This window comes from Cryptomeria japonica, chromosome 1 (genome assembly GCF_030272615.1).
Source record: "Cryptomeria japonica chromosome 1, Sugi_1.0, whole genome shotgun sequence".
Taxonomy (NCBI): domain Eukaryota; kingdom Viridiplantae; phylum Streptophyta; class Pinopsida; order Cupressales; family Cupressaceae; genus Cryptomeria; species Cryptomeria japonica.
In genome coordinates this window covers 107,570,684-107,596,337 of record NC_081405.1, presented here as the reverse complement: position 1 = coordinate 107,596,337, position 25,654 = coordinate 107,570,684, and the positions used below count along the sequence as shown (strand labels likewise).

At 36.4% G+C, this 25,654-nt stretch overlaps 1 protein-coding gene and 1 pseudogene across 1 annotated transcript; both read right to left on the bottom strand.

Annotated features, from left to right (window-relative positions):
• Positions 1-1,103: 1,103 nt before the first annotated feature.
• On the bottom strand, positions 1,104-2,071 carry LOC131040663 (germin-like protein 5-1; annotated as a pseudogene).
• Positions 2,072-24,393: 22,322 nt separating this feature from the next.
• On the bottom strand, positions 24,394-25,323 carry LOC131040632 (uncharacterized). The gene has a single exon (XM_057973587.1). The coding sequence runs from the start codon at positions 25,321-25,323 to the stop codon at positions 24,394-24,396; it is 930 nt and encodes a 309-aa protein (XP_057829570.1).
• Between the last annotated feature and the right edge of the window lie 331 nt (positions 25,324-25,654).

Here is a 25,654-nt window from a genome sequence, read left to right as displayed (position 1 = left end):
TCATCCTAAAATGTGAACTTGATGGAAATGGTGCTCAACAAGTGTTTTCTTTTTTGTACAATAAAGAATTTTTTCTAAGCATAATGATGGGATTTCAGTGGTTAAAAATAAAATAAACATATGTTATAATGTAGTTGCATTACCAAAAACATATGTGAGCTTGAATATGAAATGATGATGATGGATGTACACCATGTTTATTAAAGTCAAGCATATTTTGGATAGATATGAATGTTTGGCTACTTTTTGACCCCACTCTTTGTGTGCATACCCATCTCTATCATAACTTTATTTTGTATCAGTCATTTTAATTGGCATCCATTCTTACATCAATAAAATCTCAACCCTAGATCTTGTACTCGGTCATTTTATGCTCAATGCACTTTGTTCATCACATCCAGTCTAAAGTTCTTATTATCAAAATATAGCTCATTATTGGCTACTACTTACATACTCGTTCAATTTTTCTACAATTGTTTTTATTAATCATCATAGGTTGACAAAACACAAGAATGAATATAGTTCACTTTCATATCCAAGCCGACACTTCTTATCATCGCCACATAAATATGTGCAAACATATTTTTTTATATTAAAATAATTCAAGAAATTACATAGATTTAGACAACAAGAGATTGCCAAAAAAATAAATATATACAATCAATTATGATAGATATTGAAGTCTTAATGAATCAAGATTTGAGTACAACAAAAACCAAAGGCCAAACTTTTGATTTAGACTCAAACATGATTCCTAATTTCGTAGTCTACTTATTCAAAACTACTTTTTCATTTCAGCCCATTAACCAGAATTAAAGTTCTTATTATCAAAATATAGCTCATTATTGGCTACTACTTACATACTCGTTCAATTTTTTTACAATTGTTTTTATTAATCATCATAGGTTGACAAAACACAAGAATGAATATAGTTCACTTTCATATCCAAGCCGACAATTCTTATCATCGCCACATAAATATGTGCAAACATATTTTTTTATATTAAAATAATTCAAGAAATTACATAGATTTAGACAACGAGAGGTTGCCAAAAAAATAAATATATACAATCAATTATGATAGATATTGAAGTCTTAATGAATCAAGATTTGAGTACAACAAAAATCAAGGCCAAACTTTTGATTTAGACTCAAACATGATTCCTAATTTCGTAGTCTACTTATTCAAAACTACTTTTTCATTTCAACCCATTAACCAGAATTAAAAAGATACCCATTTGAAGAAAGAAAGATAGGTTCATATATTTCCTAACTCTTAAAGTAGATGGAGTCACAACACCAGTGATATCAATTATTACCACCCACATTCTAAGAACTCAATGAAAATACCCCATTCTTTTAACTACCTCCAAGACTCTTTCTTATCTTCCCCACCTCCTCCAAACTAATCTGAAATGCTTTCCCAAGAACTTTAGGTGGAATGGCCGGATTGGAAGCAAAAGTGACCAAGGGAGTAACAGAAGCCCCGGGATTTTGACTGCTAAAAGCAGCTATCAAAATTGCAGGAGTCCCACCAATGTTTTGAAGGAAATGAAGCGTCCCCTTGGGAAACACAAACACATCACCTGCACTTACATTCTGAGAGAAAAAATTGTTGGAACTATCCACAAAGCCCGAAGTAATTTTCCCTGCAATATGAAAGTAATCTCAGTGGCTCTGGGATGTGTATGAGGAGGCACCAATCCACCCACATCCACATCTGCACGACCCATTGAAATTCCCATTGTGTTGATACCCGGCAATATCTGTGCAGTCGTGAGTATAACACCAAATCCAAATTGGGTGCCTGATGTGTTCGTTGGAATCCCCAGAGCTGATGTTGTAAAGTGCTTTACAGAAGTCTTATTTGGATTCAGACAAGGCAAGCCATTCATGAAAGTTGTGGAGGATTTGGTGTCTGCTACGCACAAATCCTGCAATGCATCTGGATCTGCAGTTATAATGGGGATTGAAAGCAGGAAAAGCAGAGGAATGGAAGATAGGAGTAGCGAAGCCATTGGATCTTGGGAAAGAGCTTTGCAATGATTATGTGTTTTAGGGTTGTGTGTGGATTGATTATATGTTTAGGTGTTTGCAGGTAAGTGGGTAGTCGATGTCATAGTAATCGACTTCCCTGTCGGTAAGTAGATACAGATTGTGTAAGTGAGATGTCATATTATGTCTTTAACACCAACCCACACCAGCCAGTCACGACTTGCTTCTTTTTGTTTTGGGAGGTATGGTCAGGTAGAAAATGCTTGGAATGACATATTTTATAAATTTTTATTATTGGGACACAATATTAGGTGGTCTGTGGATCTACATATGGCTTATAGTAATATGGGTCTACAATGACATATAGTAATATGGATTTACAGATGACTTATAGTAATATGGGACTACCCTATACTTCTTATGAGAGGTATCTACAAACAAGACATACATACCTTTTCTCCAGTAGGATTTGAACTTGTGACCTTTGTTTTCAAGGGTACAAGTTCTCCATGAGGTGTAACAATCACGTTGACTGCAATTATATAAAATGTTTTATAAATTTGATAGGAAGTCTTTACTTGGATTTACAAGTACTTTATTAAAATATTGATACAACATCATAAGCATGTCTAATGATTATTAATTACTATAAGTCGATATAACATTAGGTGGGTTTTTATTGACATGAGTCATTGTAGCAATCTACAATGTCATGGTCATCAACATGTTGAACATTGATTTTTGTTTAGTATAGAATTGGGAACATTAAACATCATCTAGATGAATTTGCAACAACTTTATATATAAAATTAAAGGAGAGAAGTAAGTGTAATCCATATATTGGTGTGTATTATAGATTCATGTAATTGACAAATATTTTGATACATGTTAAGTGAAAATATTTTTTTATGCATAAAATAACATCTAAATGTTGTTAGTGCAAGATAGTTCATGCATCAACTCAAAGAAATAAAATATGCTTTGAAAGACAAATCCCAATATGCTTTCAAACAATTGTCAAAAGGTTAAAAAATAATTAAAATATTGCATGGCTATTAGACATTTAACACCTTTAAATCATACCCATATTTGGGATATATTCTTATAAGTTGGCATCGTAATTTAAGAGGCATGTGATAAAACCTTGATTGCAAGCCTTGGTTGGTAGTGAAATCAAACATAATAGCCATAGTACAATAGTTGGCTTGCATTTTCCCTCTCACCCCAATTGACAATAGAGGTTGGGGGTCATGGGGGCCCTTCTCATATGTCTCCTACATAAATAGCTCAAACTAGCTTCTATAATTTGCAAGCTTCTTCTCATATACCTCATACAACTATTAATTATCATAGCTATAGAGAATGTGGATCCATAATCATAGGGAATTTTAGATGGCATTAGGATGTACATTAAAAACTATACACTTAAATAGTCTACCACCAATTGTTAATGTCATTTACAATGCCTAAAAATATTTATAATCATAAATTTATCTGCTAGTTAAAAACACTACCATGAACATATTGCAATGTGATTTTAATTTAGACTTGACATAATATTAATAAAATGTGCATCACTTCACTTAGTGCAATGAGCTAAAATTGTATGTTATGTGTGCCCAGTGACATGAACCCTATTTGTGCCATGGGTTAAGGATTAATCAAACCCTCAAGGACCAAACAAAAGAACACAAAAGTACATGTGGTTTTAATTTCAAGTCTACACTCTTCAAAGTTAGACCATTTCTATAGCATACTCTTATTAGAATGGAGGTTCTAAATTCTCTCTACCTTTATTGTTTACATATTTTTAAACTTTGCAAAACACAATTTCCTATTTTTCTTTAAAGGACATGTAAAATATTGTATGTAGGGGAAGAGAATCATTCAACTAATATCTAAGAAGTAGCCTTTCATTCTCTACTAAAAAATCCATTTTTCTTGTCTTAAATATAACTCCTAACTAAAAGAATCATCTAATGGTCCCCACCGCAAGGGAAGCTACAATAAAGCTCCAAAGAAAATAAAAAATATATACTTTTGATTTCTTGTTTTTTGGTGTTTAACTCAAAGAGATAAAATAACATCTAAATTTTTATGGTTGATGATGGATCTTAATTTAAATTTGGTAAGCTATCATGAATACTAAAATATTCACCATGTAATTTCTTTGAATCAATACTTTTAATCATTAGTTTGGGGAATAAAAAAAAACACAATTCAGCAAGTAATACAACCAAAAAATAATTACGAACTCTAAGCACATCAAAAAATTGTAGTACAACTACAATCTATCTTAAACAAATCCATACGACACTACTACTATGAGTGAAATTGCTTGCATGAGAATAAACAAGATATTAAATAGACAATGGCTGATAGTGTAGAATTATTTTGAAAATTAAAAAAATGGCTTTAGCAGGCTATAAACTTGAAACTATTTCACACACAGTAGAGTAACTTCACAAATATAGGGGACCAAAGAGTGGAAACTCTACTTTTAAGCCCCCCAAAAATCATATTGCAAGCATTTTATAAGGTGCTCACATTAAGGTTTGGATTGAACAAGCCTCAAGCTTAGCCAATTCAAATCATAACATGGGCACATTTTAATATATGCTCACACTATGGTATATTTATACCATAGGGTGAGAATATTATATGTTCATGCTTGTGTTATGATCAATTTTGATTATAACATGATTGTGTTATGGCATGCTTGGATTATAGTTTGTTGACCATAAAAAAAAAAAATTGAATCATAGAGAGGGAGAGGGAGTCAAAGAGCTAGAGGGATGAAGAGATCGAGTGGGAGGGAGAGATCTAGAGGAAGAGATAGGGCGTAAGGAGGGAGTGAGAGATAGGTAGATCCCCAACCCTCCATTATCAGCTATAAACCCTAAACACTATACATTGAACCTTAAACCTTGAACTGTAGGCCCTAAACCCAAAATCATATGCCCTAAACCCTAAAATCTATATGTTGAACTTTAATCCTTATGCTCTAATCCCTAAACATAAATTACCTTCATGTGAAAAGTCCTAAATTTTAAGGAGAAAGAGAGGTATGGAGGAAGGAAATTATTGGTAGAGAGGGAGAGAGGGAGGGAGGAAGGGAGATGTCGATCCTCAAATCCATCATCAATTCTAATTTACATAAACCCTAAACACTATAGATTGAACACTAAACCCTATACCCTAAGGATAAGGGGTAAGGATGGAGGGAGAGGTAGAGAGGGGGGGAGAGACTTAAAGAGAAGAGAGAGATATGTGTGAGATAGAGAGGGGGTGGGAGGGATAGACAACAACTTAGTAAGGAAAGAGAAAAGAAGAGGGAGAGAAATAAGAAGAGAGTGAGAGGGAGTGGGGGGGAGAGAGGGGTAGACCCTCAACCATACATCACTAAGAATAAACCCTAAACCTTAGGGCTTAAACACTAAAATGTAGGCCTTAAACCTTGAACATTATACCTTGAACCCTAAACCATAGGCTCTAAAACCTAAATCATGAAAAATATATAGAGAGAGAGAGAGGAAGAGAGGGAGAGTGAGGGAAAGATGGTGTAAGAGGAGGGTGAGGAGGGAGGGAGGGATATGTAGAGAGCTAAGGAGGGAGGTAGACACCTAGAGATATAGAAGATGGGATGAAGAGATAATTACCTAGAGAGGGAAAAGATCGGTGAGAGATAGAAGAGAGGGAGTGCAATGGTGAAAATGTAACCCTACAAAAACAAAATTTCATTGCTTTGTGAGCCAATTTCACAAAATACATTCAGATATCTCCAACTAGTTAAATTGATGAAGGTATCTAATAATCATGAGTAAAATGAAGATTCTAATTATAGAAATAGAAAGTAAAAAATACAAATATTCATTGGGCCAAATAAAAGCTTCTTAGTCAAGTATGCTAGCATGACACACTATAGGCTAATGTAGACCACAATAGAGAATACTTAGAATACAACAAAAACCAACTCTTTGTGTGGTTGGTTGTCTTCAAATACTTGCACATAGAAATAAAAGTAAAAATGTTTGGGGCTTTTAGGAGAAATTCCTCAATCAAATCCCTACTCTGGTGTTTCCACCTCCACATTAGCTAGTGTGTGGGGGAAAAAGCAAGACTAGGTTATAATGAAAACATGTCCTTGAGATGAAGGAGGAGAGATTTTACCGATGAGATCCAACCCCCATGCAGAGAAAGGCCAAGAAGCTACCTGAGAACGGAGTTCTTGGGCAGGAGCATGAATCAAATTATTATGTTGTTGGCATTGGTGACATTTCTTAACAAATGAAAAAGAATCCTGCTGCATAGTTTGCCAATAATATCCCATTCGAAGTAATCTTTGAACCAAGGATTTACCTCCAAAATGCCCCCCACAGGCACCTGAATGCGCCTCTTCAAGAGCAATAGGGATTTCTGATTTGTTAAGACAGCGAAGGAGAAGACCGTTATAACCCCTTCGGTAAAGAAAATTAGAAAGAATGATATACCTAGCAGACAACTTGCGAACTCTAGCCCTAGTGTTCCTATTGGCGGAATCAGGAAAGGTACCATCAGTCAAGTATCTTACGATATGCGAGTACCATTCATCTGAGTCTACGAAGTCACAACATGTCACCAGGCTGGAATCATCTACAATAGCTGGAGAAGTAAGGTTGTGAATAACAAATTTAAGATCAACCACAGGGTCCTCTAAAGATACAAGAGAAGCCACACATGCCATTGCGTCCGCATGTCGATTATCTTTTCGAGGAACAGGTTCTATGGTGTAAGAATCAAATTTTTGTAACAAAGAGATAGCAAGATCTTTATATTGTGATAACTTGTCTTGTTTCGCTTGATACAGTCCTGTTACTTGTCTTATAATCAGTTGAGAATCTCCAAAAATATGTATGTGTTTTATATTCAAAGCTAAGGCTGCCTTTATTCCTGCTATAAGAGCCTCATACTCAGCAATGTTATTGGTACATAAGAAATTGAGACGGTAAGATAAGGGAATGGACTTCTTTGTAGGAGAAATCAGAACAACACCTGCCCCCGATCCCGTACGACACTTGGAGCCATCAAAGTATAACTCCCAAGTTTCATCTTTCTCTGTACAAAGGATGAAGTCATCGGGAAAAGACTCAGGGTTAGGGAAGGAGAAAGGTGAAGGGGCCTCAGCTAAGTGATCAGTCAACGCTTGCCCTTTAATTGCTCTTTGTGAAACAAATTTAAGGTCAAATTCAGTTAACATCATAACCCACTTAGCTAGGCGTCCTGATAAATCAGTTTTAGAGAAAAGATGCTTCAACGAATCAAACTTTACCATGACGTAGACTTTTGAATTTAAGAGATAATGTCTCAATTTCTGAGTCACAAACACCAAGGCCAAGCATTGTCTTTCTATCGCAGAATATCGGGTCTCATAATCGAGTAAGGTATGACTTATATAATAAACCGGACACTCCTTACCATCTTTATCATGTTGTGCCAATAATGCTGCAAGAGCATGAGAGGAAGCCGCTGTATAAAGAAGGAAGGGTTTAGAAGGTTCAGCCGGTCGAAGGATAGGAGGATTAACCAAATACATTTTTAAATCTTCAAATGCTTGCTGACAATCCTCATTCCATTGAAAAGTGATATTCTTTTTGAGAAGTTGAGTGAAAGGAAAAGTACGATCCGCAAGTTGAGATATAAACCTACGAATAGCTTGAATTTTTCCTTGTAAGCTTTTGAGTTGAGACACATTTCTAGGAGGTGGCATGTTAACAATAGCATCTATTTTCTTAGTATCCACCTCAATCCCACGATGCGAAACTATGAATCCTAATAGTTTTCCACTATCCACACCAAAAACACATTTTCGGGGATTCAAGCGCATGTGATATTTACGAATCCTTTCAAAGATTTGATGAAGGATCTTAATATGATCTATGCGAAGAATGGATTTGGCTAAAACATCATCAACATAGTCTTCTAGAGTCTTATGCATGTAATCATGAAAGATAAGGGTCATCGCTCGTTGATAAGTTGCACCGGCGTTTTTAAGTCCAAAAGGCATCATTATCCAACAAAACGTACCCCAAGGAGTGGTGAAAGCAATCTTGAATTGATCTTGAGGATTAATGAAAATTTGATTGTATCCTAAAAAACCATCCATGAAGGATAATAAGGCATGTCCTGCCGTAGAATCAACTATCATGTCAATGTTCGGAAGAGGGAAATCATATTTTAAAGAAGCCTTATTTAAATCCCGGAAATCGGTACACATTCTTATTTTATTATCTGGTTTAGCCACAGCGACAATATTTGAAATCCATGGGGAATAATCAATAGGGCGGATAAATCCAGCCTCCAATAACTTTTCAATCTCAGCCTTAACAAGCAGAGCCACCTTAGGATTCATTTTTTGAATCTTTTGTTTCATGGGCTTAGCATCAGGGACTAAGACAATATTATGAGTGACAATCTTAGGATCTATACTAGGCATGTCAGAGTATGTCCAAGCAAAGATCTCGGGGAATTCATGCAATAAATCTTCATATTGTTTTTGTTCCTCTTCATCCAAACATTTTCCAATTTTAATAACTTTTTCTTTATTGGAAGGATCCATCTTAACATTAGTGGTGTCACTTATGAGAAGCTTACTTTGTTGAGGAGTATCCTTTAGCTGAGGGAATTCTTTCACAATCTCATCGTTATCCGTCTCTTTTCCAAAATAGGCTTCAGTGTTCAAACAATAAGGGAGTCCCCTATTGTGATGATAATGAGGAAGAGTATCATATGCTCCTAAAAATTCAGCTATAGCATCATCGGTAGGGAAAACATCAAAAGCACAAGCACACGAAGGATCCTCATCAATGTACTCAGGGTGTTGCATTGATAGAGAGGTAGAAATAGCATTAACACTAATACAGGGTCTTCTAGAAGCTTTAGTGCGCTTACAGGGATTATAGCCAAGTCCAAAGGCATGGTTGTGAAGATTATTCTCTAGAGGAACCTTTATTCCTTGTTCGTGAGCGCCACAACCATTTCCATGATACCCATGCTTAGCAAAAATGCGAAAACCACGACCATAACGATCAACCATTTCAGACAGAGAAGGTGGTCTTTCATAAGACAAAGAATCAAACTCTTCAGAATTAGAGGTGCGGGGAGAAGAAGTTTGAGAAGTGGCCACAAAGTTATTACTCATAGGTTCAGGTAGTGTTGATTGATTTTTAGCTTCTTCCTTCTTTTCAGCTTTAAGCTCTCTAGAAGGAACCTTATATTCACCTACAAAGGTAGGATTAAAATCAAGGGATCCCCAATTGTCGTCTGCGAGAACCTTCTCAGGATCAAAATCCTTCTTATGTGTAGTTTCAAGTCGAGAAGAATCTTCTTCAGGAGCTCCAGACTCATCCAAAGAATTTTGATCATCAGAGAGTGAGGATTCACCGATAGGTATCTTGTTTAAAGAGTCACCACTAGATGAGGGCGGCTTAGAGGCAGCCCCTTTGGAAGTAGATGTTTGCAAACAAGCTTGAAAGTTGGTATCACCTATCAAGGTATATGTCTTATTGTTGTAGATAAACTTAACTTGTCTGTGCAATGTAGAGGGGATAGCTTGCATACTATGAATCCAAGGTCTCCCTAATAGCAAGTTATATGTTAGATTTTCCAACATAACATGGATAGGAGTAGGCAAAGTAACAGGCCCCATTGTGATGGGTAAGGTGATAGTACCTAATGAAGTTTTAGCCACATTATCAAAGCCTCGAATAGGACGAGAGTCTGGCTCAATTAGAGATGTATCCACATTCATCTTATGCAGAAGATTAATGCTACACACATTAAGACCAGAGCCATTATCTACTAGTGTTCGTCTTATAGCAGTGTCTTTCATGATAACCACAATCATCAAGGGATCATATTGATGTTGGATTTCACTAGTAGGCAACTCATCTTGGGTAAACACAATTTGAGCTTTAGGATTCATCATAGAGTTAACCAAAGATGCTATATTACTAGATGTATTCGGTGGAGGAACATTCAAATCTTTCAAGGCATCTTGTAACATTCCATGATGAGCGGAAGAAGTTTGAATCAAATCCCAAAGGGATATCTTAGCAGGGGTAGCTTTAAGTTGTTCTATGAGATCATATTCCTTGCCAAGAACTTGTGAAATATGCGGAGCTTGCGGAAGAATTGGTTGAGGATTCGGAAGAGAAACTGGAATAATAGGAGGGGGACTAGGCTGCCTATTATTTCTGGTATGATAAGTATGGGCAACCGCATGATAACTCTCTCTAGTTATTTTCTTGGCATAACTATAAGGACTTATAGGTTTTCTTCCTTGCATAGTGATGATTGGTTTATTCGAAGTACGAAAGGAATCATGATCATACCCTCCTTGGACAGTAAGGAGAGGTGATTTAGGACCTTGAAAAGTGGGAGAAGGATAAGCACCTTGGACTTCAAAGAGAGGCTTTTTATGCTCATTCAAGTTTATCATGTTAACCAATTTAGAGGTTTTGTTTTTGTTTAGAGATTTCGATAAAGCCATAAAGTCATCAAGAGCATCATCCAACAAAGCATGATCATATCTATTAAAAGGTTTATCTTTTGATTCAAAAGGAGACATCTCCTCATAGAGGGGATTGTTGAAAACAACCATGTTACTAGATTTAGTGGAAGAGTTGATAGGAATGTACCCTTGAGAGGACTCATTCAACTTATCTTTCTCATCACAACGAAATGGCATAGTAACAAGGTTTATGAGTTTTTGGTAAAATGAAGGTTTGGCATCTTTAGGGTTCAAAAACTCATCTAAAGCTTCATCTAATTCATCTTGGCTATACTCATAATAATCATCATAAGCATGAACATTTTGCAAATAAAAGTCGGACATTTTGAAATAAAAATTGCATGAAACTTAAACACACAATGCAAAGAAACACACTCTTTTTTTTTTTTACCTTTTTAATAAAAATGAAATGAAAACACACTAGATCTAGATCTAGATCTAACAAATGCAATGCAAGAAGAAACAATGATAGATTCACATCGGTTTCACCAAAATGTGTGGGGGAAAAAGCGAGACTAGGTTATTATGCCCTAATCCTACCTTTTGTCACACATTACGGAATACAAAAGAGCCTAGAGGTATCACACAATTGGCTACTTCTTTTTGTGAAAGAGAGAGCCACGGGCTACCTATTAGGATTTCTATTCCTTTGTTTTAATTGAAAGGTAAGATTATGCAAGTTCAATTCCTAACCCTAAAATGCAAGTATGAGCTAACAACAAGATTGCAGAATTGAACTTAAACAATGGAAAGCTGTAAATACAAAGATAAGACAAGAATGCAAATGCGTACCCGGAGTCAAAATCTGAGTGAAAATGTTCGGGACGGGGGCGCGGGCACCACTGTCCTGATTCTGCACCTGAAACTGCTATTTTGCACTCTGGAAACTGTCTGAAATGCTGTCTGTCAGGAGGACCAAGGCGCCCAGCGCCTCTGTCCCAGGGACCAGTGCGCCCAGCGCCCCTGTCCTGGCAGGACCAGGGCGCCCCATGCCCCTGTCCTGGTGTTCTGCTCTGCAATTTGATGTGGGGTGCTGTCTCGACCTGCTTTTTCCGGATCTGCAACCTGCGGCGTCGTCCGAGTCTCGAAACCTGCACTTATATCTGAAAAAGGTGTTTGGGCGGCTATATAGGGTTTTGCCTTAGTCAAACCCCCACTTCGGTGATTTCCACCTCCATGAATAGCCAAGTTGTATTGTAAAAGTAATGTGTGTGCAGACCTTGTGTGTGTGCAAGATCTAAAATGCAAGTAAGCAAACTAGAGCAACCTAGAAAGTAAACCCTAATTGCTTGTTAATGATAATGTGAATGCTCTAAATCAAGATGCAAAGTGATCTAAAGCATGAATAAATGAGATATTGAAGCTTATGCAAAGACATGAAAACAACATGAAATCATACCCAACCCTCAAGGGAGGAGTACAAGCCAATCTTCAGTCAGTGATCTCCTATTGTTCTTTGATGTCTTCCAAGCCCTAAATGAATGAATAGAATTGATAAATGCTTGATAGAGGGATGTTGAATGTTGTTGAAGTCTTCAAATATCTGCTCTTTCGCTGCATATGAGGTTCCTGAAAACAAAATTCGGATCCCTTCAAATGAAGAAAGAGAGCTCTTATGTATGAAACCCTAGGTCGTAATTTCGTCTTTTGGCCGACCTAGAGATTGAATATCCTGCCAATTTCTTGGGGTTAAGCTTTATTTTATGATTGGATCGCGCTCCTAAAATTTCGGGAAAAATGTCCGGGACCGTGTGCACTCCGGGTGCCACGGTCTCGACAACTTTTCACCAAATTTTCAGGGCCGTCAGATATGATGATTTTAGAGAGAATCCTGAAGTTACAGGTGATTTCGAGATGTTTTGACCCCGAAATCAAGCCCCCAAGCTCAGAATAGGGCCTAATTAGGGTTTTTGATTAAGTAGTGTATTGGAAGAATAAAATGAAAGGGGCACGCTTTAATGAAAGGGCCCGACTTTATGATGTGGAAAATAATGAAATAGAATCTTTAGACCTAATTAATTTGATTAATTAAGTGCTAAAGGGGAAATGAAATGCAAAATGCAACTGCGCCAAGGCGGGTGCTAAACTAGGTGTTAAATTGTACTGCTTTAGCAAGTGCGTACAATTTATGACGTTACAGCTAGATAGATAGGTAGATAGATAAAAAGGCAAATAATTATTTCATACACAAGGGATGTACTAAATCCTAGAATGCTTAAAGAGAGAAGACAAGTAGAAAGATATTACCAGTAAGGCTTCAAAAATCCAAGAGAGTTGTAAAGACTACTATGGCAAGCTCTTGGAAGCTATGCAAGCTAGAGAGAGAGAGAGAGAGAGAGAGAGAGAGAGAGAGAGAGAGAGAGAGAGAGAGAGAGAGAGAGAGAGAGAGAGAGAGAGAGAGAGAGAGAACCAAAGGTGATTACATGTGCATTCAAAAGAGATTGCTTAGAATGAAAGAATAGATTTAGAGGTTATAAGAGGAGGGAAAGAAAGAGCCATCAAGTTGTTTCATAATATTCTAAGACATTTCCATTTACTTGGGTAGGTGACAATTGGTGAAATGCTTAGAAATGACCTTTAAATATTTAAATGCCCTAAGACACTAGTGTAGCACATGAATGTTCACACAATATGCTACTATCTAGACAAATCATACTAAAAAATAGTGAGAGACAATAGAAAGAGGTAGTCAACACAAAATGGATGCAAGAAGATAGCTACCAAAAATGTGTACTTAGAATTATAAGAAGGAAACTTGCCTTATTAAAGGACTGAAAAAATCCTAGACAAATTATAGGGAAATAGAAACTAAAGTAGATACAACGATGTAGGTGCAATTGCAAAGGCTTATGCAATTTTTAACACTACAAGGAGAGAGGGGGGAATGATCATTAGAGAGAAAAGGAGGGAGAGAGGGAGTGGTAGACCTTCAACCCTCCATCATTAATCATCAAGCCTAAACTCTAAATCATATGTCCTCAACACTAAACCATAAACCCCAACCCTAAATAATGAACATTTTAGAGAGAGAAGGATCAATAGAGTGAGGGAGGGTGAGAGAGAGTAATTGGGAGGGATGGAGTGAGAGATAAATGATGGAAAGGAGAGATGATATAGATAAAATTAGAGAGGGGAGGACAGAGAAAAGTGAATGTTGAGAGGAGAGGGACACACATTGGGGGAGGGAGAGGGAAAAAGAGAGAAAGTGGGAGATAGATGAAATGAGAGAGATAGATGGTGGGGGGTAGAGGGGATATGGAAGTAGAGAGAGAGGGGGGGTGCTAGGAGGGACAAAGTGAGAGAAAGAGATGGTGGGAGTGAGAGGGGAGATAGAGAGAAGTAGATAAGGAAGGATGGAGGGAAGAAAATGTTGAGAGGAGACAAAGATGAAGAGATAGTAAGGGAGGGAGAGGGAGAAAGAGGGTGGGAGGGACATGGATGGAGAGAAAGAGGGATGGAGGGAAGGAGGGATATGTAGGTAAAGAGAGGGAAATATGAGATAGATAAAAGAAGAGAGAGAGAGAGAGGTAATTAGTTAGAAACAAAGAGATGGGTAGGGTGAGAGGGTTAGAGAGAAAAAGAAAGGGTGGTAGATGGAGAGAGGGAGAGGGGATATAGAGAGTAGAGAGGAAAGAAGAGAGAGGGAGAGGGTGGGTTAAAGGTAGATTTAAGTAGAGAGATAGGAGAGATATATAATAGTATAAATGGATTGAGGGAGAGGTTGAGAGGAGAGGGAGAGGGAGATGGAGAGAGGGAGATGTTATATATAGATAAATAGAGAGGTAAAGAGGGAGTGAAAAAATGGAGAGAGTGAGAGGGGAGATATAGAGAAGTAGAGAGGGAAGAATAGAGTGTGAATCAAAGGGATATATAAGTAGAGAGAGGGAGAGAGGAGATATATAATTAGAGATGGAAGGAGGGAGAGAGGGGGAGAGAGGGGGGAGGTTTAGTAGAGAGGGAAGTAGGAAGGAAAGAAGCAATCAAACATCATGCCTCCATCATCAATTATCAAACCTAAACCATAGGCCCTAAAAACTTAGCCCTAAATCCTCAACCATTATTATTTTAGAGAGGGAAGGATTCATAGAGAGAGAGAGAGAGAGAGAGAGAGAGAGAGAGAGAGAGAGAGAGAGAGAGAGAGAGAGAGAGAATGAAGTGTGAAGAGGGGAAGAGAGGGAGGGAGATGGAGATGGATAAAGAGAGAGAGGGAGAGAAACCAAATGAGAGAGATAGATGATAAGAGGGAGAGGGGAGATAGAGAGAAGAAGAGAAGGAAGGAGGAAGGGAAGGAGATGTTGAGACATGAGGTAGAGAAGGAGAAAGAGGAAGGGATGGAGAGGTATTGAACATTGTGGTTTTTGTGTTGTCATTGATGTCAAGAGAGTAGTCGGCCTATCATTATGTTCCCCTTGATTTCAAATGTTTGGAAGGTTGTTATAATTTTAATTATCATCATGTCATGTCAATGAAAATATGATCTAGATGTATAGATTCAAGAAAGGCTTGTATATCCTTCTTTTAATATTTTACTAGTATCATCATAATCATGTTTCAACTATTGGCAGAGATCTAGAAGTGAATGAGTTATGTTTATGGGGTTTGTGGCTGAAAATTTGTACGTACACTAGCATAATATTTTGTACCGCATTCTACCATAGTGATGTTTTGAGTCTTGTGGTTAGTAGGATAAGTAAGGCTACACACAAAGATAATCTATTCAAGTTTTAGAGGTTGAGCTCATGAAAAAGGATGCTTGTTGTCAACAATATGCTCTGAATGACCAATTCACTATTTGTGTTGATGTTTTTGATGGATGCACCAGAGGAGGATAAAATGTACCAAATGAAGGAAGTGTGTGAAGGTTATCAAGGACCGGTTAAGATCATGTTGGGTAATGTATAGTGTTTCCTGATTCCTGGTGTAATGTTTGGGCTTTAGGATTGTACCAACTACAAGTTTAGTTAGGGAATATTCTTATAGATGACTTGCAAATATTATAAATATGATAGGTTAACATAAGAATATAATTATTATTGCAATGCCCATATATTGTTGATATAGATTCATTCCATGTATGTAAGTTTGTGGATGTGGAAAAAATTGTGCAATATTTACATTCAATAGGTAACAAAGATGAACTAAAGTGGGAAAATCAAGTTATATATCCTATGCACACTGAGAGAGTGTTTTGATGCATATTAGATTAGATAGATGTTGATGGTTGAGTTGTGAAGGTCTGCATAATATATCTTTTGTATCACTTTTGTATTTGAGATTGGTGCCTCATAACCTGAGTTGGTGCTCAGTGCTTTGGATTACGGGATTGGTGTCTCCTATGGGTTAGTGCCTACAAATATGATTCGGGATCGGTGTTTTCATCCTATGCTGTAATTCTTGATCCAAATGGCTTCTTTATAAGTATGAGTAGCTGCCATATAATTTTCTTCAGTAGTAGAGAAAGCAACCACAACCTATTGCTTACTCATCCAAGTTTGTACTACCAAATAAACTAAACACATAAGGGTTGGTGGATCTTTTTCTATCAACATGATAGATACTCAATCTAAATCCATCATAACCATGAATATCAAGGGAAATATCATATCCTATCAAATTACCATGATAACACAAACAATACTCTGAAGTACCCTTCAAATATTTGAAGACTCTTTTAACTACACCCAAATGAGCTCTGCCAAGATTAGACATATATCAGGAGAGAACTCTCACTGCTTGGGCAATATCTAGCCTCGTGTAGACCATATCATACATCAAACTTCAAACTACACTCTACTAATGCACTCTATTCATGTCTTACATCTCTAATGGGGATGCAGAACAATCTAAAATAAATAAATTTGTTTCAATTGTAAATGAAACATATAATGATCTACAATCCTAAATTTTAAACCTTTGTAAAATTGAATTCACATACTTACTCCGGCCTAGCCATAAATTTTTGTTGAGCCTTTCTCTTCTATTTTTTGTCTCAAGAATGTGTTTATATGCACCAAGATCTTTCATTTTAAATTTAGTAGGAAGATGAAACTTTAGTTCTTCAATCATACATTTCCCTTTACTAATAAATAAAATATCATTAGCATATAATACAATCTAAAACAAAATAATGACCATAAAAAAATTATAATAAACATAGTGATTTGATTTAAAATGTTAAAATCCCAACCTTTACACATATGTATCAAATTTCTGGTACTGCACCCTAGGAATCTTCTTAAGGCCTTTCAAAGATTCCTTGAATTTACAAATGCAATTACATTTACCTTTTACCATGTAGTGCTCTAGCTACGTCATATAAATATCCTCCTCCAAATCACCATGAAGGAAAGCAGTTTTCACATCTATTTTCTCATCCCCTAAGTCATAAGCAACAACTATAAAAAAAAAAAATCTAATGGATGTCTTGTTTCAACGGGAAAAAACATAACACCATAATCGACACTCTCAACCTAAGAGTAGCCTTTTATGACCAATGTTTCTTTTTGTACTTCTCACTATCTTCATCTAAACAAATATTTCTGTTGAACACTCATTTGCAACCAACAAGTTTTCATCCTTCAAGAAATGGTATAAGATTCCATGTATCTTTCTTTTTCAAAGTTTTCATTTCTTCATCTATAGCAATTTTCTAGTATTTTTCATCATTCATACCTAATGCCTCTTTTATAGATCTAGGTTCATACACATTAGTATCCAAATCAAATATACATCTTGAATCATCGGGTGAATATATTTTAGGTGGTTTCTATATGGTGTAAGCATTCAAACAAGCTAAGTTGGAGGTTGAAAGATTCAAAACTAGATGAGTTCTCATCAACTTCTTGTCTTTCTAGGCATATCGGTTTTTATTTTTTCATGTGTAGAAGGAAATTTAATCACATCTTCCTATTTAATTTTCTCTAGTTGTAGTGTAATAGAAGGAGGCTTAGTTTTTGTAAAAATAACACTTCTACTATGTATTACCATCTATGCAACAAGGTCTCAAATTTTGTATCATTTTATTCCATAATTGTATCCAATGAAGATACATTTCATGACCTTGTCAAGCACCTTAAGCCTACCCCAAAATAGGGCTGGACCATGGCGCCACGCCATGATCCACCCTAGTTTGGGGCCCCTCAAAACCCAATGTAGCATTTTAATTTGAGTGGGATCCCCCTCTTCGTGTTGGCTCATGATAGAAAATTCATTCATTTTCTCAATGGGCAAGTATATAAAGTGGATTTCCCATCTCATTTGACATCCATCAATTAGAAAGAGCACACATATAACATCAATAAATCAAGCATTCAAGAGCAATTGAGAATTTTTTAGTCTTCCTTTAAGCCTTGGAGCAGCAATAAAGTCAAGATTCAATCATTGAAGTGGAGATTTACATTCTATTTCATGAAACCCTAATTTCATGTGGAGGCAAGAAAAACTTCACAAGGAGGTATCATCATTCAATTTTCAGTCATAATTCAACATCTTCCTCAAAAGGAAATCCTTTTCTTTTAGTCATTTCATTTATCTTTATTTCAATTTCATGGTTAAATCCAAAACAAGGGTTTGACCTAAGGAAAGCCCCTATTCCCAACCTTTTCCCCCTCCTTTTTGTATGCAAGAAATAGGTAAAAAGTGTTGGCAGTGGGCCAACGTCCCTTGCGAGGATTCATGACATGGTTTAATAGCCTCCTATGGATTCTATAAGTCTAGTGGTTGTATCAGGCATTGACAGGTCGATCTTTTGGTGCAACGACAATCCTTGCTTGTAACAAGTAGTATTAGAGCTTGTTTATAGGTTTGAATCACACAGGTTGTAATGAGTGATGCTGGGAGGGGGATTGTTGGTAGTGGGCCAACATCCCTCGCGAGGATTTGCGACATGGTTTAACAACTTCTTGTGGATTCTATAAGTCTAGTGGTTGTATTCTGCATTGATAGGTCGATCTTTTGGTGCAACGACAACCCTAGCTTGTAACACAAAGATGTACTCTTCAGAATAAGCTTCATTCATAGAGACGAATCAACCCTTTTTGGTGTGCGAAAATTTTGGAGGACCGTTGTGATGTGCCATGGTCCTGAATTTTTAGGAGCATTTTCAAGGGTCAGATTTGGTTTGACTTATACTGCTCAGATCCAGATGCACACGAAAAATCCTGCATATGTAGCTCACTGTTTTCTCGGTTTTACCTTCATTATTCAACACTTTATCCTATTTCAGCATTTCAACTTACAAAAGAGAGGAAAAACCTCACAACAGATTAATCAATCCATTCAGTATCAGTCCTTATCTAATTTATGATTGAATCTAGTGGATTCCCTTCCCTCTTTTGAATGTAAAGGTTTTTAAGTGAAATTGATTTGGTGATTTCTCCCTTCTATGTTGCAAATTGCCAGATCAAATTTTCTCCTTTACATTTTGGTGAACCCGACATGTCCTATGCTTACTTCTAATTTTTATTTTCAGATCTGAGTGTGTATACAAATTTTTAAAACTTAGAGGTTAATTTCACTAAAACCCTAATTTTTATTTTCAAAATTGAGATTATGAATTGCATAATTTGGATTAATTGTTTCAAATCTGAGTGTTTTTCAAATTCAAAATTCAAATTTTCACTTGCAACTCAAATTTCACATTTAAATTTTAAAGTTAAGTGGTTAATTGCGAAAACCCTAACTTTTTATTTTAAAAAAAAATTGAGCTTGTGAGTTGTTTAAATTTTGAGTTTATCATTTTAGAGCGGCTTCAAATTCAAATTTGCAATCTTGGATCAAATTTCAAATTTCAAATTTAAATTTTAAAATTAAGTGGTTAAATTTAAAAAGCCCTAGTTTTTAAATGTAAATCTACTTTGTGCATTTCCCAATCTTGGATTCATCATTTCAATTTCAACCTTAGATCTATTTTTAAATTTAAAAATTAAGAGGCTCTTTTTTACAGGGCCCTAATTTTAAATTTAATTTTTTGTGGATAATTTCAAATTTAAATTCTAAAATTAAGTGGTTAATTAAAAGAGCCCTAATTTTTTATTTAAATTGATTATTTCAATTTCCAAATTTCAACATCACATTTTAAATTTAAATTTTAAAATTAAGAGGTTATTTTTACAAGGCCCTAATTTTCCTTTAGATCATTTAAAATTTATTTTTTTTAAATTAAGAGGTTTTTTTTTTTTTTTTGATCGGTAAAAGGCCGAAACAGAAGAATTTATTAAATTTAAAAACCTAATACAACCCAGCTCACTAGGGGCACTGGTAGGAAAGAGCTGGGTGGAGAAAACCTCCAAAACTGCCCCGTAAAAGTAGAAAAATTTAGTACATACACAACATCCCACAAGACAGGGTAGGATTAGAAGGAAATAGTCCTTTACTTAGTGTGGTAATGCATACAAACACCCCTTTTTAACAACCGGGGTAATAAATGAAGCTACAATTCATAAAATGACTAATAAACTTTCATCCTTTTGCATGATGGGTGCCAATACTTCTATCCAATTAGGATCTTCCCCTTTATGATACAAAATAAGCCTTTCCTTAATCGTTGTCTAGGATTTGGACAATTGCATTCCTGACACAAGATGTATCTTTGGTATCTGGTACTTCCTGTGAATCAATCTTACCTGTTTCCTGCATACTCAAGAACATGCTCCAACATATATAAAGTTACTATAAAGGATATATGACCTTAATAATGACACTACCTTAGGAACCTCAAGATTACCATCCTACAAGGTTCGGCTCTAAAACGTCTCGTGCTGTAGAAAACCATGAACCTTCTGAAATGAAATTCAAGTTACAGAGGATTCTAATTGCCTATATAAACTCAAGCAAATAGTACCGCAAATATTATTTTGACCTATAAGAAACTTTCTTATTATAAGCGTTTTTACAACAATAAAGATATTACCTCACTCCAGTTGCTGAGTGGGAATAGAAGGGGATCTACAGATTAGTATTTAACACTAAGCATATCTGATCAAGGCAGCAAATATTAATTTATTTACTTTAATAATGAATTGAATCTGGGCAGTGTTAGTACACAGAATTTAAAACCTTATAACCACGAGAGAAGGCTAAGTATTACATTTACCTTAGAAAGTAGAGTTTATCATTAAGTCTAATTAATACAAGCTTCCTTATATTTTCTATTTAGCAGGTACATTATCATATATACCTCTATCCATACTTTAAGCTATGACGAAGTTTACAAAACTCCTATTTCTCGACTGCTATTCATTGTTGTATCTTGAGCATAGACTTACTATATCCTTATCCTTTTTAGCTGGATGCTTATTTTCAATTAGTCATTAATCCATTTCGTACCGTATTTATGACAATCTCAGAGTGAAGACTCCATTCCCATCTTGATGCTCGAAAGGGGTACTTTGAATGGGATAATCTCACTAACTAACCAAAAAGGGAAATAACTAAGCTCCACCATATACAAACTATCAAAGCTTGATATCCCCGGATTTAAAAGAAACGATGACAAAGAAAAGTTTTTATTACTAACTTAGTTATAGGTCTGTATCCCCTTCATTTCCAATCCTACCCATACCACAAACCTTAGTTTATTTTCTTAACCATCAATCTAAATGTAATATTTCTACGATTTCACCATCAGCTCCTCTATTAGCCAAGTTGTCAGCACATTTATTTCCTTCTCTATAAATATGGTTTATCGTAAAATGATTAAAGTCTCTCAAAATATCCATTACTTGATGAATATAACCGTTGAGAAACCAATCAGGAGTACTCCCTTTTCTTACCGCATTAACTATAATAGCTGAGTCTCCTTCAATCTCAATGCTATCTAGACCCAACCTCCTACAGAGGAGAAGTCCCTCAGTGAGTGCATATACCTCAGCTAAATTGTTGGATGTTATTCCCAATGGTTTAGCTAAACTTGCTACTATTCTCCCTTCCCAATCATGAATACAACACCCCAATCTTGCTTCCCCTAGGTCACCACGCGAAGCCCCATCAAAGTTAAGCTTATACCAACCTTGATGGGGAGCCTGCCATACACATTCCTGTCTAGCCTATTTTTTATCCCTACTTTCTTTTCCTATGAATGGAGGAATCTTAAGACCAAACCATCGATTTCTAATAGAATCATCCCATGGAGAGAAAAAATGATCACTATTAGGAAGTGAATTTTTGCAATTAACTACTTCTACAATACACGCCTCTATTTTGTTCCATAGTCTATCGACATCCAATTTTGAATCTTTAAACAGTCATCTGTTTCTCTCCTTCCATATCTCCCATATCAAGAGAGAAGGAGCCGTCTCCCAAAGTATGCCATAAATGTTTTTTCCTTTATTTCTCAGCCAACATTGAAATAGACTCACCAAATCCTCTGGAATGGCCGATATCCAGTCCATCTGAGTTATGAGCTTCTGCCAACACCGCATCGTGTATTTACAATGTAACAGAATATGATTAACAAATCTTCATCTTTCTCACATAGCACACATCTAGAAGGTCCATGGTACCCCATCTTCCTAAACCATCCCGCAGTTAGAATTCTTTTATGAAGGGAAGCCCATGCAAACATACCCGCTTTCGGTAAACAATTCTTATTCCAGCAGAGATCTAGGGGAAGGTGAGATTTCTCATGTTGTGATCCATGGATGTTCATATAACCATCCTTAGTATTGTACTCACCATACTTATCTCTAGCCCAAATAATCCTATCTGGTTCAAATCTAGGGGTAATCCTTCTATTCAAAAGAGCATTATTCAATCTGTCTAGGAATACCGAAGGTAATCCAAGATTATCCTAGGGTTTCCACTACCAACCCAAGGCTAGATTACCATCTTTGAGGTCTATATAATCACACAGACGAATGCCCATCTTAATGATAATATCATCGATTAATGGGTCATTCTCTAGTAGAGGTATCAGAGGGGGATAAGCTCCCCATGAGTCATCCCAAAACAAAGCCTCCCTCCCATTACCAATATCCCAGGTTATCCCTCCTAAGATGATGTCTCTACATTCGAGCATAAAGTTCCATATTCTAGATCCCTTTGGCGGATTTTTGTGTCTAAAAATGCTTAAAGGATCCAAGCCATTTAGGTATTTGAATCTAAGAATTTTAACCCATGTGGCCCCTGGGTTCTTGTGCATGCACCAAACCAATTTAGCTCCCGATGCCAAGTTCTGATGCCTCGTGTCTTTGAAATTCTATCCTTTGATATACATAAGTGATTCCAAGCAATTAATGCCATTTTCTTCTTGTCCTCTGAGCCCTGCCAAAAGAAATTCCTAATTATCTTGACTACCTTGTCCCTCACCCCCGCAGACATACTGAAACACATCATTTGCTAAATAGGTATCGCCGATAATACTGATCTGATCATTGTGGCTTTTCTAGCTGCTGAGAGCCATTTACCCTTCCATGATTTGACCTTTTTGTCCAGGTTACACAAAATATTATCCCAAAGCTTCGTTGAGCCGTTACCTTTATCTAGAGGCATTCCTAAATATTTACATGGAAATGCACCTTTTTGAAACCCTAAATATCTACAAATATAATCCTCAATTATTCTAGTTGAATTAAAAAAGAAAATATCTGATTTTAATCTATTAATAAGTTGGCTTGAAGCATCAGAGTAGGAGTCCAAAATCTTCTTGATTGTCATTGCCTCTCTAATGCTATCTGCCCCACATATAAGATTGTCATCCACAAATTGTTGATGTGACAAAGGATCTACTCCTTGTGTAATTCTGAGTCCACGCAATTCTCCCTTACTTTTTGCCGAGTTGATAGCTTTGCCTAATGCTTTAGCCATGACAATATAAAGAAAGGGGGATAATGGATCCCCTTGCCTGATTCCTTGGGATATCCCAAAATAACCTTCTAGAGATCCGTTAACCAGTATTGAGAATCTTGGGCTAGAAATGCATCCAAATATCAGATTTATCCATTGTCTTCAGAAGCCAAAGGTTTCTAGACATTGACACAGGAATCGCCAATCTACCTTATCGTAGGCTTTGCTAAACTCTAGTTTAATAAGCATACTTGGATCGTGATTCATTTGAACCGAATGAATGGCTTCATGTGCCAAGATTACCTCATCCAATATAGACCTACCTAGAACAAAACCTGTCTACTCCTCCGAGATAATATACGGTAAGATCTTTTTGAGCCTATTCGCTAATGTCTTAGTGAGTAATTTGTAAAGAGTATTACATAGGGATATTGATCTAAAGTCATTAAAGGTTTCAAGCCCAGTCTTCTTTGGAATAAGGGCTATAAAAGTATTATTGATTTCTTTCAATATGTTTCTAGAGTTCCTAATACCTTCCAGAACATCTACTACTTCTTGCCCTATGAAAGACCAACACTTTTGAAAGAAAAGGGTAGGAAATCCGTCTGGCCCTGGGGCCTTATTAGGATTAAGGCTTTTTAATGCAAGCTCTACTTCAGCATAAGTAAATTTCGCGTTCAAATTCCTATTCTGATCCTGAGTTATTATATGCGGAATATTAGATAACATGTTCTTTTGTGCTATAAGATTGGAGCTCTCATTACTATTAAGGATACTCTTAAAATAATTCACTGCCTCCTTAGCTATACCTTCCCGATCTTCAATCCTATCCCCACTGGTGTCCTTGATAGTTGTGATCCTATTTACCATACTTCTTGCCTTAGTGCTGTTATGAAAAAAAATTGTGTTTTTATCTCCTTCTGCTAGCCATATTTCTCTCGATTTCTGTTTCCAAAAGATTTCTTCCTTTGATAATATGTCTTCATAATGCTGCCTACATTCCTTCTCCTCTAAATATAATGTCTAATCCATACCTGTCCTCATAATTGCCTCATTTATTGTTGCTAATCACTGTTCTAGACTCCTTTTCTTTTCAAATATATCTCCAAAACTATCTCTATTCCATTCCATAAGCTTTTTCTTAACATATTTAAGTTTTGATATGAAGATATAAGCTTTTGATCCCTTAAAAGATCTTTCCCCCCACCATTTCTCTATCAATTGTAAAAGATTCTCATCTTTTAACCACATTTTTTTGAATCGAAAAGGATATCTTGATGGTTGTCTATGTTCTACCAAAGTAAGTTGGACGGGTAAGTGATCCGAACCAATTGCTGATAAGATGGACGAACAGATATCAAAGTCAAAATTTGCAAGGTTCCCCTTAAAGAAAAACCTATCTAACTTTTCAGCAATAAAGGTTGCCCCCGATCGTCTATTGGACCATGTATACTCTCCATTAGTAGTTTGAATTTCCATATAGTGGTTATTCTGTAGCCATTCCCGAAACTCTCTAATCGTTTGAGTTTCCTTTGTGGATCCTCCTTGCTTATCAGACATGTTTAGAACTGCATTGAAGTCCCCCCCAAGAAATATATGTTCACCACTAAAATCCTGTGCGAGTCTGTCTATCTCTGCCCATACCTCCCTTTTTTCATGCAAAAATTTTGGACCATATATATTGATGATAATGAAAGTTAGTTTACTCTTTAAACTCTGTACCTTGCCACAAATCCAATTACTACTACTCCCCATTTTGGAGAATAACACCCATCTAGGATCCCACAGTACTCCTAATCCACCTGAAGCCCCACTCGAGGGAACACCTACTACCTCCCAAATTCCTACTTTTTTCTTGAGAGACTTATATCCTTCTTCGTCTAATTTTGTTTTTTGTATCAGCATTATGTCTCCTTCAAGAGAAGGTAGATAGTGTTTCAATATACGCTGCTTGTTAGGGGCATTAATGCCCCTAACATTCCATGTAATTACCTTCATGGCGCCTTGGCAAGGTTCTTCCCCTTCCCTGCATTGAAAAGCGAAGTAATTTTGGCCTGGCCTGCCGATAAGCTATCCATAAACCGTAGCTCCATTAAGGATTTTCTCCCCCTCTTTTTTGCATTCTTGGCACAATCTGGGGATTTCTTCCCCTCTTCAGTTTGGCTAAGACCATAGGACATTGTTCTTATTTTAGGAGTCTCATTATTCATACACCCCATGTTCGCATCCTTGTCATTTTCCAAGGATTCTAATACTTTTCCCAAAATATCCTGGTCTGATCTACCTTTTTCCATATCTTCCCCCATGTAATTCAGATCGAGGCCAAGAA

What these genes read in the sequence shown, in the direction of transcription:
- LOC131040632 (XM_057973587.1), bottom strand. Translation starts at nt 25,323, where the DNA reads ATGAAGGTAATTACATGGAATGTTAGGGGCATTAATGCCCCTAACAAG.